Raw genomic sequence first — 14,676 nt, 5'->3', positions numbered from 1 at the left:
TTTTTTTTTTTTTTTTATATAGTGTATAAGAGAGAGTTTGATAGTGTGTGCGACAGTACGTTTGCAATATGTCTTGAACAGAAACAGACACATTGTAATCATTTTAAAATACACTAATCTTACATTGTAAAATGATTGCATTTTTATATGCACTTTCCAGTCAGCCTGAACATCCTGAACTGCATCTGTAGCATTAATTGAAAAGACAGAAATGAAAATCATTCTGATGTGTATTATATTCTTTACATATTTGTCGTATTCCATGTATATCTCAATTTAAAGAATCATTGTTAACAATATTAAAATGACTTCTAAAGATTCCCACTTCATATTAAATCATGTTAAGTAACACTTCGTCTAAACAATAATTAATTAGAGCAAGTCTTATGAAAACTTCCCTGTCACTTTTCAAAACAACTGCCCAAAACACAAAGCCAGTAAAACACTCAATATTTTAACCGTCTAAAAGAAAATTAATTTAGATAGTTCTTCACTAATTTAGTTACTGTTGATGGAAAAAGTACCCAATTAGCACAGACGTGAAATATTAGATAGATATCCGGATAGCTTTCTATAACATTGTCTCATGAATTAAAATAAAACTTTTACACTTACCTAATATTTTATGAATTAAATAAATATACTTACAAAATTTCGTAAGAGGTCGCTGAACCCTCCCTCTAACAACGTCGAGCAGCCTGTGCCTGCGAGATATATCGGATAACGTTACATTTCAGGATCGTTTTCAATAACATTTACCTAATAATTAAAAACAACACTTTTACGTCAACTTAATCTTGTACGAAATGAATAAAAGTGCTTGCAAGTGGCCTGTGCGTGCACCTAAAACACGCATCTGTCAGACAGTGCATGTGTCCAAGTGTGCAGGCGCGGCTGAAAGTTAATGTGTCCGAGTGCGCATATGCGGCTGAGAGTGCATGTGTCCGTGTGCGCATGCACGGCTGAGAGTGCATGTGTCCGTGTGCGCATGCACGGCTGAGAGTGCATCGTCTGCAGCCAGACTCTATTGAGAGAAAGGGCGGGGTTGACCTCGTTGCTATGGATGATGTCAGCAAGCTTACTGACTATGCCCACAGCAATTGGCTGGTAGGAGATGGGTCTCTATCAGTCATTTAGTCATAGAAATATTATAGAATGAGGTATCATGCTTGGTGTTTCTGCTAGGATTTTGTGAAACTGTGGCGCTTGATGATGTCATCACATTGTTTTAATACTGCGTTCAAGAAACCTCGCTACAAACAAATTTCCCACTACAAACGCGAAAGTAACGTCTGGATTTACTAACATTAAAAGTATTTAGTAACATTAATGTTACTAATGATTTAGTAGCATTAAAACATTACAAGTATCTTTTAACATTAAAAGAGCACTTTTCCATGAATTATTTCCGGGTTGAAGTGGGAATTATCGAATTTCCGAGAGCACGTGAAGGCAGCCAAAGTTGCAACTTCTGACCCATTTCGATTTTACTCTCTGCACATTACATACTTTATTGGGCTTATTGCCCAATAAAGCCGTTGTCAGTTCTTTTTCATAACCTCACACACCTTAAAGAGCGAAGATTTTGGCTAAATTCTGTCACACAGCGCATGCACTGCCTCTGTCTTTGTAACCATGTGCTTATTTTCAGATCAACCATTCGTGTTTGTATATCCAAAGAGTTGATAACAGTGGCAGGTTTTTGAAACGCTGTTTTTTACTCACAAGCAGGCCGCCGTACGGTGAACTGAATATGCTGATTCCCCAGAGATACTCTTATCATTTCAAAGACAACCTCTGGAAATGGAACGTGCACTCAACTTCTTTGATCGACCATGGCGAGGCCTGTTCTGAGTGGAACCTGGCCTGTTAAACCGCTGTATGGTCTTGGCCACCGTGCTGCAGCTCAGTTTCAGGGTCTTGGCAATCTTCTTATAGCCTAGGCCATCTTTATGTAGAACAACAATTCTTTTTTCAGATCCTCAGAGAGTTCTTTGCCATGTTGAACTTCCAGTGACCAGTATGAGAGAGTGAGAGCGATAACACCAAATTTAACACACCTGCTACCCATTCACACCTGAGACCTTGTAACACTAAAGAATCACATGACACCGGGGAGGGAAAATGGCTAATTGGGCCCAATTTGGACATTGGCAACATGACCAATATAGTACGATAACAAGCACATTAAGAGTGGCAATTTTGAAAGACTAATCAGCAACAATATGAGGTGTGATACTTAACGTTACTGCTTCTGTTGGATATGAGGACTGGGCACGAAGTGTTGGTATTGCTCCTGGTTTCAGTTGCAACCTTGTTGAAAGTCCAGAGTTGTACTGGCCCTCATTTGTGAAGCAGCCTGGCGTGAAATGATTGGCGGAAACGTGAAATACTTTACCGATTCTCAGCAGGACATTGCCTTCATAAATGAAATTTAACCATGCGGTTCTCTGTAACTCAGCTTGCGGGAGTCTATGGAGACAGTTATGCCGGTCGGTACATCCTAATACAGAACAACTGTAGTGCCTCTGTGGCGCAGACATTGTGTAGCTCCAGTGACGATCTAACAATGGCGACTGTTGTACTTCCCACATGGGACTGTGTCTAAGCAAATAGGGCAGATCGTCACCACTGCTGGGTGGGCTTTGCTGTTGAGTGACGACATTAACGGCAGAATTCAAATCTTTGCAAACAGAGTTTTTGAATTACGCAAATTATTAAAAAAGGAGTGAGCACATTTTTTACTGTTTAGACTGCTTGTTTACAGACACTGTGGACACGTACAGTATTAATGTTTTAACACATTATAAAAATGAATTTTGCTAAATATGTGCCCTTTAATGGCTGTGTGTTGAGTTATTTTGAGGGGACAGCAAATTGACATTGTTATACAAGCTGTACACTCACTACTTTACATTATAGCAAAGTGTCATTTCTTCAGTGTTGTCACATGAAAAGATATAATAAAATATTTACAAAAATTCTAGGGGTGTACTCACTTCTGTGAGATACTGTATGTGTAAATACAATTTATTTAAAATTTAAAATTGTAGGCTACTTATACAATTCTTAAAAATACAAAATTGTTAAAAACAGACTGCACAAAAACATTTCTATGAAGAATTTTCTAATCAAGTCAACTCACCCCTATTTATACACTGCCCGTCCAAAAAAAGTTACACACTCTAATATTTCGTTGGACCGCCTTTAGCTTTGATTACGGGACGCATTCGCTGTGGCATCATTTCTGTAAGCTTCTGCAAAGTCCAGAATGTCCATTTTTTCCCGTCCAGAGTTGCATAAATTTTTCGGCAAGATCTTGTATTGGTGATGGGAAAGTCAGACCGCTGCGCAAAGTTTTCTCCAGCACATCCCAACGTTTTTCAATGGGGTTAAGGTCTGGACTCTTTGGTGGCCAATCCATGTGTGAAAATGATGTCTCATGCTCTCTGAACCACTCTTTCACAATTCGAGCCTGATGAATCCTGGCATTGTCATCTTGGAACAGGCCCGTGCCATCAGGGTAGAAAGAAACCATTGATGGAATAACCTGGTCATTCAGTATATTCAGGTAGTCAGCTGAGCTCTTTGGGCACATAACGTTACTGAACCTAGACCTCCTAGACCTCCAATCCAATGGGAAGCTCCTACCTATTTGCTTAGTTAAATCCATGTGGTCACTTTTTTTGGACGGGCAGTGGATATAGCGCTTAATACAATACAGATTGTGTCCAAGCAGCTTTACACTGTTAAACAGGAAAATAGTGTGTAGATATTGCAAACAAAATTCAGTTATGCTGTAAAGCAGCTCTAAAAAGATGACAAAAGTAAACAGATATTTCAGTTAAAGACAGTTCATCATTGATTCAGTGATGTAATAATCATCATCCAGCTCATTTCTCTTCAAATTGTGTCTGTGCAATCAAGTCGTTAATATTCCCAAAAAATTGACTAAGAAAAATTGTGAAAAAACATTGGTAGAAACCAGGTTCGGGGGCCAATGCTCCTCAGACGAACCAACATGGTGTGGTTCATTGTGGTCTTTGCTGAGATTTTGTACCAATGGCCGTATAGTTGATGAGGCCTTCACTGGACATTTGTCATCTTGACATGGTCTCTGCTGACATTCAGGGCTGTAGAGGTTGTCTCTTGGTGCTGATCCACCATCTTGTCTGGATGTCCCGGTGACTACAGTGACCATCTGATCTGGATACAGACTGGGTCGGGGTGGCTACAGTGACTCAGAATAAGAACGAAACAAAATAATATTAGCAGAGATGGCATTCTTCTTACCATGTAACAAGTACATCGGGTGTTATTGACATTGCTAGTGAACCTTCAAAATGAGATGTGGCCATTTAGTGACTAATTTGACATACACTTAAAACATTGCAATTACACAATAATTTCTTTACATACTGCAAGACTGTCAAAGTAAATAACTTACCACAGTTTGACCACGTGAAAGAAGAATGCAAAATGTCCATTAAATAGTCCCGCGCTGGCACTTCTGTTTATCCCATCCCACCCATATTTCATGTTTGTATAAAAATCAAGAAAACAAGAGAAACTTCACTTATCATACAGTGGATAACAATTAAAGGGACAGTTCACACATTCATTAATTACTCACCCTCATGTTGTTCCAAATCTGTCAGACCTCCGTTCATTTTCAAAATATTCCATTTTACATTAGCAGGGCTTAAAGTTTTCCAGCACCGTGCCGGATCTCCGGCTTGCGGCGTTTGGCTGCGGAAAAAAATATTTACTTAAAAAAGAATATTACATTTAAGAAAGCTTCTTGATATCAGTTTGAGTTCCTAAGTTCACATACCAATGGTATGAGAGGAACACAGCTATCACTCTCAACCAAACAAACATTACTAGCTAGGGATGCTCATATTGACCGTTTAACTGTTAACCGATCGTTTAAAATTTGACCGGTTAATACTATCAGTTAAACGATTTAAAAGGTATGTTTATTTTAAGTTTAATAATATTAATAATATTTTTTTAATAATAAAAATAATTTAATAATACGTTTTTAAATAACATGCTTTTAGTTTTCTGTATGGTGAAAGAAAAACATGCTAAGCATTAACTCACGGAGCATGCAAACGCGTGCGAATAGGTGTAAATGCCCTCTGAAACATTTTCGAGACAGATTAAAATCCGATCACGCAAGTCACTTGACGAAACAGGACACGTGTAATTCATCTGATTGTTGAGGCCACATTTGTCAGGGCTTTACTCCTCCAAACGGAGTGCCACTGGCAGCCTTGCTCAAGCTCAAGTTCTTTGTTTTAAATGTAGACACGAGACAATCACGCTTGCAATGAGCTGTGACATTCTCTGTCTTCCCGGCGTGTCTACGGCTCTGAAAAGCTAATAGCGGAGCTCCTGCAAGGGAATTTCGGTGCTAGCCATCAATTTATCCTTTACATAAACTTATCTCATGGATGCTTAGCATCGGCTACCCGTGAGCTTAGGAAAGGAAAAGAAAATGGCACGACCGGTGGTTTCCCTGCCTTACGTGACGTAAAATAAGAATGTGAAATATGAAGAAGTAAAAAATAATGTTTATATTTTGGGTGGTATAGCAGATCAGATTTATATATGTTTAGCTAAAACTGGCTGGTGGAAAGCAAATGTGACGCGCTTCCCGAGGCGTTATTTCTACATTCCCGCGACATCCGTGCCATCTGAAAGGGTGTTATCTGCCGCGGGTCTAATTGTCAACAAGCTCCAGACTGTCACCACAACATGTAAACATGTTACTTTATTAAATAAAAACTCCAAGCTTTGGATTGAGGTAGGCCTGCTATTTTTATTTGATGAAAAAACTTTCTGATGGAAATAAACTTTACCGGTTCTTCTGTGTTTTTGTTTTGTCATCATTTGTTAATTAATTCTGTTTTTTTCTTGCCTGTTTATTTTATGCTTTGGATTTTTATTATTTTAATTTTTCTCCATTGTCCAAAACGCCGCAGGTTCGTGAAAATGTGATATGTGAATGCAGGTGCTGTTATTGATGTATTCGTTATGCTGCTGTTTGCATGTTTAAATTAATCTTGTCATGGAATACGTGGAAGAACCCAAGCGCAGGCAGGCGGTGGTGAAGGGGTAACAGATAACGTTTATTAAAGTAATCAAAACACAAAACAAAGACCCGCGATGGGGAAAACCAAAAACTAGACAATAAAGTTAACTGGACAAAAAAAACCACTAAGACCAGATAAAAGAACAATACCACACAAACATTACTAATAAACTTACAAAAAACTTGACTTGACAAGGGCTTTCAACGGAACACTGGCACGGACAGGAACAGGAACATACACAACGCAGTACAATCCACGAGCACAGGACAAAGAAACAAGAGGGTATATATAGATAAGACAAACGAGGGATAACGACACAGGGCAGGTGTGGGTAATAAAACACTCAGGGAAAGGTAACATGGAAACAAGAGGGGCGGGGCCAATGACGAGACACTGGAGAGAACGTATACTATTGTCAAAAGGACAATAATATGTTTCTCTCCACACATAACCAAAAGCTTTGTCATGGCTCTGCTACAGGACCAAGAAAAACATGACTAAATGAAGCAGAGCCATGACAGAAGCCCCCCCTTTAATGAGCACCTCCAGGTGCTCACCAAGGGGTAGACGGACGAGACAAGACAGACTGGGAGACAGACAGGACAAGCAAAACAAAGAAAACAAAATCAAGGCAGACAAGACAACAATAACAAGGGACTGGGGTGGACATAAAAATAACAAACATGGGAGGGGGGTGGGGCCAAACAGGGCCCATAGGGGGCAGTCCATGGGGGTGGGGAGAAGTCCCAGTCCCGGCTGCGCTCGAGGGCGCGGAGTCCTGGGGGACTTAGGAGGAGCCTGGGGGGAACAGTCTTTGACCCTGGGGTCTCCCCGGGCCTGCTTGGCTGCCGGACTAGGGCCGGCTGGAACTGGCGGTTGACGCCGGCTGGAAGCCGGCTGGACAGGGCTTGACGCCGGCTGGAAGGCCGGCTGGACAGGGCTTGACGCCGGCTGCTGTACCGGCTGGGGCGCCGGACTGGACACCGGACTGGACATCGGACTTGGACACCGGACTGGATGCCGGCTGGACGCCGGCTGGACGCACCGGACTGGACCACCGGACTGGACGCCGGCTGGACCCGGCTGGACCACCGGACTGGACGCCGGCTGGANGCAAATGTGACGCGCTTCCCGAGGCGTTATTTCTACATTCCCGCGACATCCGTGCCATCTGAAAGGGTGTTATCTGCCGCGGGTCTAATTGTCAACAAGCTCCAGACTGTCACCACAACATGTAAACATGTTACTTTATTAAATAAAAACTCCAAGCTTTGGATTGAGGTAGGCCTGCTATTTTTATTTGATGAAAAAACTTTCTGATGGAAATAAACTTTACCGGTTCTTCTGTGTTTTTGTTTTGTCATCATTTGTTAATTAATTCTGTTTTTTTCTTGCCTGTTTATTTTATGCTTTGGATTTTTATTATTTTAATTTTTCTCCATTGTCCAAAACGCCGCAGGTTCGTGAAAATGTGATATGTGAATGCAGGTGCTGTTATTGATGTATTCGTTATGCTGCTGTTTGCATGTTTAAATTAATCTTGTCATGGAATACGTGGAAGAACCCAAGCGCAGGCAGGCGGTGGTGAAGGGGTAACAGATAACGTTTATTAAAGTAATCAAAACACAAAACAAAGACCCGCGATGGGGAAAACCAAAAACTAGACAATAAAGTTAACTGGACAAAAAAAACCACTAAGACCAGATAAAAGAACAATACCACACAAACATTACTAATAAACTTACAAAAAACTTGACTTGACAAGGGCTTTCAACGGAACACTGGCACGGACAGGAACAGGAACATACACAACGCAGTACAATCCACGAGCACAGGACAAAGAAACAAGAGGGTATATATAGATAAGACAAACGAGGGATAACGACACAGGGCAGGTGTGGGTAATAAAACACTCAGGGAAAGGTAACAAGGAAACAAGAGGGGCGGGGCCAATGACGAGACACTGGAGAGAACGTATACTATTGTCAAAAGGACAATAATATGTTTCTCTCCACACATAACCAAAAGCTTTGTCATGGCTCTGCTACAGGACCAAGAAAAACATGACTAAATGAAGCAGAGCCATGACAAATCTGTGAAAAAAATGTTTAACATGTCACAGACCCTCGTCAACTGTAGCTTTGTTCTCATTTCGAAGTCTGCGTCCTCCGTATGTCGCATGCGAAGGCGTATGCGGTGGACAAACGCGACCTCCGGAGGACGCAGCCTTCGAAATGAGACGCAGCATGTATTTTTTTAATTCCAATTTATTATTAAAATCTTATCGGTTAACAAATGATGTTCGGATAACGAGTGTCGCTTCTCGGGTAGGGGAATTAACCGAAATGAGCATCCCTATTACTAGCCAATCAGAAGTAAAATGGGGCGGGTCTTGGAGTGTGGTTGCCGGAGTGGAGACGTCACGTTGGAGAGTAGCAAGCAAACAGTCGGCAGGATGAAGAGTTGAAGAAGTTTATAAAGCCTGTTGCTGGGGGCAGCTTTTAAGTCTGTTACAAAAATGACATACACAAATTTTAAACTGTGACATAAAGATCGATAACGTTGTGTTGTTTCGGCAAATCATCTAATCAGACCTCCGCTTCCACTCCTGCGCGTCACACACACGCACTCATGCGCACGCGCGCTAACTGCAATTGACATATCAAGGATCGATTTCTAAAGTGTCAAAATTTTTTCAAACTTTTTCACAGCTTATTGTGCCTAACTCACAGTTATGTCGTAAACATGGTCGTTTTGTCTGAAGTGAATGAAATTAACCAACAGGGATATGTAAAATTACAAATAGAGGTATTTAAAAATTAAAGAACACAAAACAAAATAACTTAAATCTATTTCAATATAACAGCACATGGATAAATCGACAAATAAAAATACATTTATAATGCTTTCATTTGGCCAAGCACCTGTCTGTCTGTCAGATGACCGTTATAGAGGCTTTTCTGTTTGAATTTCCAAGTTATGATGCCTCATGTTGTGAAGGCCGTCGGGTCCCATTCTCTGTAGGTTTTATAAAGTGTCCTCAACGTAGAATAAAATCAATTACATACAGAGTCTATCGCAGTGGTACTTTAGTCTTTGGTAATATAACTTACAGAATTAACATCTTCCATCATCACGGTTGCTTGCGCCATCTCTTTTAACATTACGTCCCTTAAGAATGTGACAAGTTAATTTTTACGGCTAATTTCAGCCGTAATTAAATTAAATTAAAGCCAAAATTTTATTTTGCTTTAAAGTGGCCATAACTCCGATAGATTCTGAATATCTCATGTTAATCTTGAATCCTTAAAGAATAGTATTGCACCCTTCCGTCTTTAGTTTGATCACATTTATAAAAGACATATACAGCTGTACTATTATTTCCGAAAACATATGACGTGTGTGGGGGGGATGGTGGGGGCGGAACTAAAGCATGTGCCCAGCCATTGCCAACAAAACACAGAAGATTGACGCAAGATTAACTAGCTGCAGCTGCAGGCCCACAGCGCAGCCAATATTGACACAGCGCAGCAATACTTGATGGTAAGCTGGTCTCGCTTGTCGGTTGACGCGTGGGCGGGCTATTTCTTTCACCTTGCCGAGAATTGCCCAATAAGAGACTAAGAAAAGTTGTTAAAAGTTGAAACGGATTTTCATGTTCGAAAAAAACTATCCGAAACCTATACAAACGCTGTGGGAGTGTATCGAGCACAGAAATACTACATCATATGCCCAACTCATTTTTTGACCATGTCAAGCATGAGAAGACCGCACGTTTAACATTGTAAATAAGTCAGAATGCATGAAACACCATTGCATGCCCCCTTTAATTACCACCTGACAACACTTTAAACATTACGATTACAGTGTTTTCCTGTACAAATTAATAGACTGTGGAAGTAAATAACTTAGCAATGACAGACGCCAGGAGAGCGAAAAGTCCTGGGCACAGTGTGGCTAGCATTTTCCGCCTGGTTTTAGACGCGAAGTGTGAATCGCCCCATGCGCAAAGGAGCCACATTTTTTTACTTTTTCATTTAAAACACAGAATTAAGTTCTGTGAACTTAATTGAAATGCCTTAAGTTACAGAAAGTAATAAAAACTCAATCAAACTGAATAAAGTCAATAGAGCAGAAACAAAAAACTAAGCTGAACGTATTTAACTGTTAGTTAAATTTTAAAATTTTAAAAGTTAACAGTGCATAATCTTTTACAGTTTATGCGCAGGACAGTGCACACTGAACATATAAGAATAGTCAATGTCCAGGATGGGACATAATATTTTGCTTTTTGATAGTGTGCAAATATTCTGTGTATCTCTCCTTTGTTAGCTATGCTGGATGAGGATGAGGAGGACCGAGTGGATGAAACAGCCCTGCAGCAGCTGACTGAGATGGGTTTCCCTGAGAGTCGTGCTGTGAAGGCTCTGCGCTTAAACCAGTAAATACAGCAATTTAATTTTTTTAATCAGCATTCATTTAATTAGGGCTGTGCAAAAATATCGATACATGTAACTATTGCAATATTTGTTTATCGATAGTGTATTGATAGTGATACCTCTACTATCGATATATATTTTTTAATCATGTCATATACATACGGCCAAAAGTAAGTGGAAGCGAGCATGGCAAAAAATATAAGAACACTTTGAGCTCTCAGAGCTGATGTGTGGGTGTGCTTTGGTTTTAAAAATAAGTCATGGAGTAATGAGTTATATAAAATAATGCTTTTTGTAGGCTTCGCAAGTCACTTGGCTACTGCAGTGCATTAGACAAAAGAGTTTATTAAGAAAAGTAACAATGACATTTATTGTACTTTCATAGATGTGACACCAGCACATTTACAGCACGGATGAAGCAGGGGTTTTATGCTGCCCATGTTCATTGTTTTAACTGTAATGCACCACAACAGCCAAGTGACTTTCGTGACCCACCTTATTCCCCTGTGCTACCCACTTGAGGGACGCAATCCACAGTTTGGGAACCCAAACCTCTGATCTATAGGTCCACATCATGGCCACTCTGCAGAGATAAGGGATGTTTTTACACTTATCCTTACAGAAAACCCCCGGTGGTGCACAGCATGTTGTATTTCTAGCTCTACTTTTTACATTTTCTATTTAAAGTATTGCAATATATCGCAAATGTGTATTGTATCGAAATACAAAGCAATATATTGTATCGTGACCCATCTATCATGATATGTATCGTATCGGGAGGCACTTGCCAATACACAGCCCTAAATTGAATCCGCAAATATGATTTAAAGGTGCAGTGAACTGGACATTTTTATTGTTTTATACTATTGTCTGATGTCTACTTATGACGTTCGCGTCGTTTTTAAATTCGAAAACATCAAAATCAATAAGTAATAGGCTATTTTCTACCCTGGTTTTGAGGCCGGCGGGAGAAACGCTTGGTTTTTAAGGGCGGGCCACATCGAAGACTTGTAAGTAAATGCCCACTGCTATGATTGGATAGCAGCTTGCATAGTTGACTTAGTTGGAGCCTTCTGTGAATTTGGTTAGACACGTAACGTTACGTAACGTGATTTTACTCAAATTTACGGACTTATTTCCCGGATGTGATGGCAAGGCTTTTCGCATAGTTTGTATAGCCTATAGTTGTATGGTGTTGTGTTCTATAGTGATATGTGACCGTACATGTCAGCATTTAAGACCCGCGAACCGGACAGAAGATCACTGCAATCGCACGACTCAAATGTTATAGTTTTCATGATAAATAAACAAACGGTAGACTCCCGGACAAAACAACAGTGTTGGCAGATATGGATATGACTCTATCAGGGCATATCAAGCGATCTCTAACAAAGCAATAGTGACGTCCAAGGTCATATATATATATATACACTCACCTAAAGGATTATTAGGAACACCTGTTCAATTTCTCATTAATGCAATTATCTAATCAACCAATCACATGGCAGTTGCTTCAATGCATTTAGGGGTGTGGTCCTGGTCAAGACAATCTCCTGAACTCCAAACTGAATGTCAGAATGGGAAAGAAAGGTGATTTAAGCAATTTTGAGCGTGGCATGGTTGTTGGTGCCAGACGGGCCGGTCTGAGTATTTCACAATCTGCTCAGTTACTGGGATTTTCACGCACAACCATTTCTAGGGTTTACAAAGAATGGTGTGAAAAGGGAAAAACATCCAGTATGCGGCAGTCCTGTGGGCGAAAATGCCTTGTTGATGCTAGAGGTCAGAGGAGAATGGGCCGACTGATTCAAGCTGATAGAAGAGCAACTTTGACTGAAATAACCACTCGTTACAACCGAGGTATGCAGCAAAGCATTTGTGAAGCCACAACACGCACAACCTTGAGGCAGATGGGCTACAACAGCAGAAGACCCCACCGGGTACCACTCATCTCCACTACAAATAGGAAAAAGAGGCTACAATTTGCACGAGCTCACCAAAATTGGACAGTTGAAGACTGGAAAAATGTTGCCTGGTCTGATGAGTCTCGATTTCTGTTGAGACATTCAAATGGTAGAGTCAGAATTTGGCGTAAACAGAATGAGAACATGGATCCATCATGCCTTGTTACCACTGTGCAGGCTGGTGGTGGTGGTGTAATGGTGTGGGGGATGTTTTCTTGGCACACTTTAGGCCCCTTAGTGCCAATTGGGCATCGTTTAAATGCCACGGCCTACCTGAGCATTGTTTCTGACCATGTCCATCCCTTTATGACCACCATGTACCCATCCTCTAATGGCTACTTCCAGCAGGATAATGCACCATGTCACAAAGCTCGAATCATTTCAAATTGGTTTCTTGAACATGACAATGAGTTCACTGTACTAGAATGGCCCCCACAGTCACCAGATCTCAACCCGATAGAACATCTTTGGGATGTGGTGGAACGGGAGCTTCGTGCCCTGGATGTGCATCCCACAAATCTCCATCAACTGCAAGATGCTATCCTATCAATATGGGCCAACATTTCTAAAGAATGCTTTCAGCACCTTGTTGAATCAATGCCACGTAGAATTAAGGCAGTTCTGAAGGCGAAAGGGGGTCAAACACCGTATTAGTATGGTGTTCCTAATAATCCTTTAGGTGAGTGTATATACAGTGCTGTCATATAATTTAGAATATCATACTTTTCATGTTCATACTTTTCAGTTGGCCAAGATTTCTAAAAATCCTTTCTTTGTATTGGTCTTAAGTAATATTCTAATTTTCTGAGATACTGAATTTGGGATTTTCATTAGTTGTCAGTTATAATCATCAAATTAAAAGAAATAAACATTTGAAATATATCAGTCTGTGTGTAATGAATGAATATAATATACAAGTTTCACTTTTTGAATGGAATTAGTGAAATAAATCAACTTTTTGATGATATTCTAATTATATGACCAGCACCTGTATATATAATATATATAATTATATTGTTTCATTCTGTAATGTGATAACATTCCTTGCCTAAATCCAAATCAAAATATTGTATTTTATTTTGCATTTATGCGACATTAAATGACAAAGGTCTTATTAAAATATGCTGTTTCTTTCAGATGTCCACTGCGGAAAATCATATCATGCTCCAAGATAATGTTTTACAATCAATTAATATTTCCAATTATCCACACATTTACTGGCAGTAACTGAGTTGTTGATTATTTCTTGTAACATGTATGTTGATGGTTGAACTTACAAGTTCAGATGATATTAGTAATGCTTTTGACAGCAGGGTCGTACAGCAGTTAAACCTTGAAATGATATTTTGCTGCCTGGTTGTATTACATCTCATGTCGACTTCGCCGTATTGACAACTGTATTTTAAAGTTTAAACTTTAGGGCTGTCAACGTTAACGCGTTAACGCATGCGATTAATTTTTTCAAATTAACGCGTGAGAAAATATTTATCGCAATTAACGCAGCATCCGTTTGTTTTGACATCCTTTGTCTAGCGTTACATTATGTAATCACGCTCTTATTCGTGTACAGGCTTTTAAACCACTTAAGCGCGATTTAAACAGTTGCTTTGACGCGTTCAATGAAGATAGACAGCTTCTAAACTGTGGGACGCGGCAAAACGCAACGCGAGGTCCAGTCTGGTGTAAACAGTCATGGCTGAAGGCTGCGTCGGTGAATCTCTGTCAGACAGCGCATCCGTGTTAAGTTCTCTTTCGTGCTTGAATGGATAAAACCACACAAGATTATGTCAGAAAGCCCGTTTTGTCTAGCATTTTCTTAAGCACAGACTTCAAAGTGTAAAATAAAATCTTAAATGAATGCAAAGAGTTGTGAAAATGGGAGTGCGGTGACGGTCAGATCTGCGTACTGAGACAGCTCTTAAAGGGGCCACGTTCTTAAACGTGCTGCTGTGACTCCTGTCACTAATGTTAATCAAAGAACAAAATAAAAGAAGAAATCAATGTGATTTTATAGCTTTAATGAGAATTCTTCTGCATTTAATTTATAATTTAGCATTAAAGACTGTAAAGTGTCCTTCAATTCCTACATGAGCTCTCAATTATACTGTTGAATGGCTATATGTAATGTTAAAATAATCAATTTAATAGAGACATCAGTTACAATACTAATAT

General features: G+C 40.0%; 1 protein-coding gene across 1 annotated transcript in view; it reads left to right on the top strand.

Annotated features, from left to right (window-relative positions):
• ubac1 (UBA domain containing 1) overlaps positions 1–10,546 on the top strand; it is a 36,205-nt gene extending 25,659 nt beyond the window's left edge. Inside the window, exon 7 of the mRNA XM_057325475.1 lies at positions 10,434–10,546. Coding sequence (XP_057181458.1) covers positions 10,434–10,546 — 113 coding nt within the window. The remainder of the gene's footprint in view (positions 1–10,433) is intronic.
• The last annotated feature ends 4,130 nt before the right edge of the window (positions 10,547–14,676 follow it).

This window comes from Triplophysa rosa, linkage group LG2, assembly GCF_024868665.1.
Source record: "Triplophysa rosa linkage group LG2, Trosa_1v2, whole genome shotgun sequence".
NCBI classification, from domain to species: Eukaryota; Metazoa; Chordata; class Actinopteri; order Cypriniformes; family Nemacheilidae; genus Triplophysa; species Triplophysa rosa.
The sequence above is the reverse complement of the archived record's forward strand: the minus strand, read 5'-3'. Positions and strand labels throughout refer to the sequence as shown.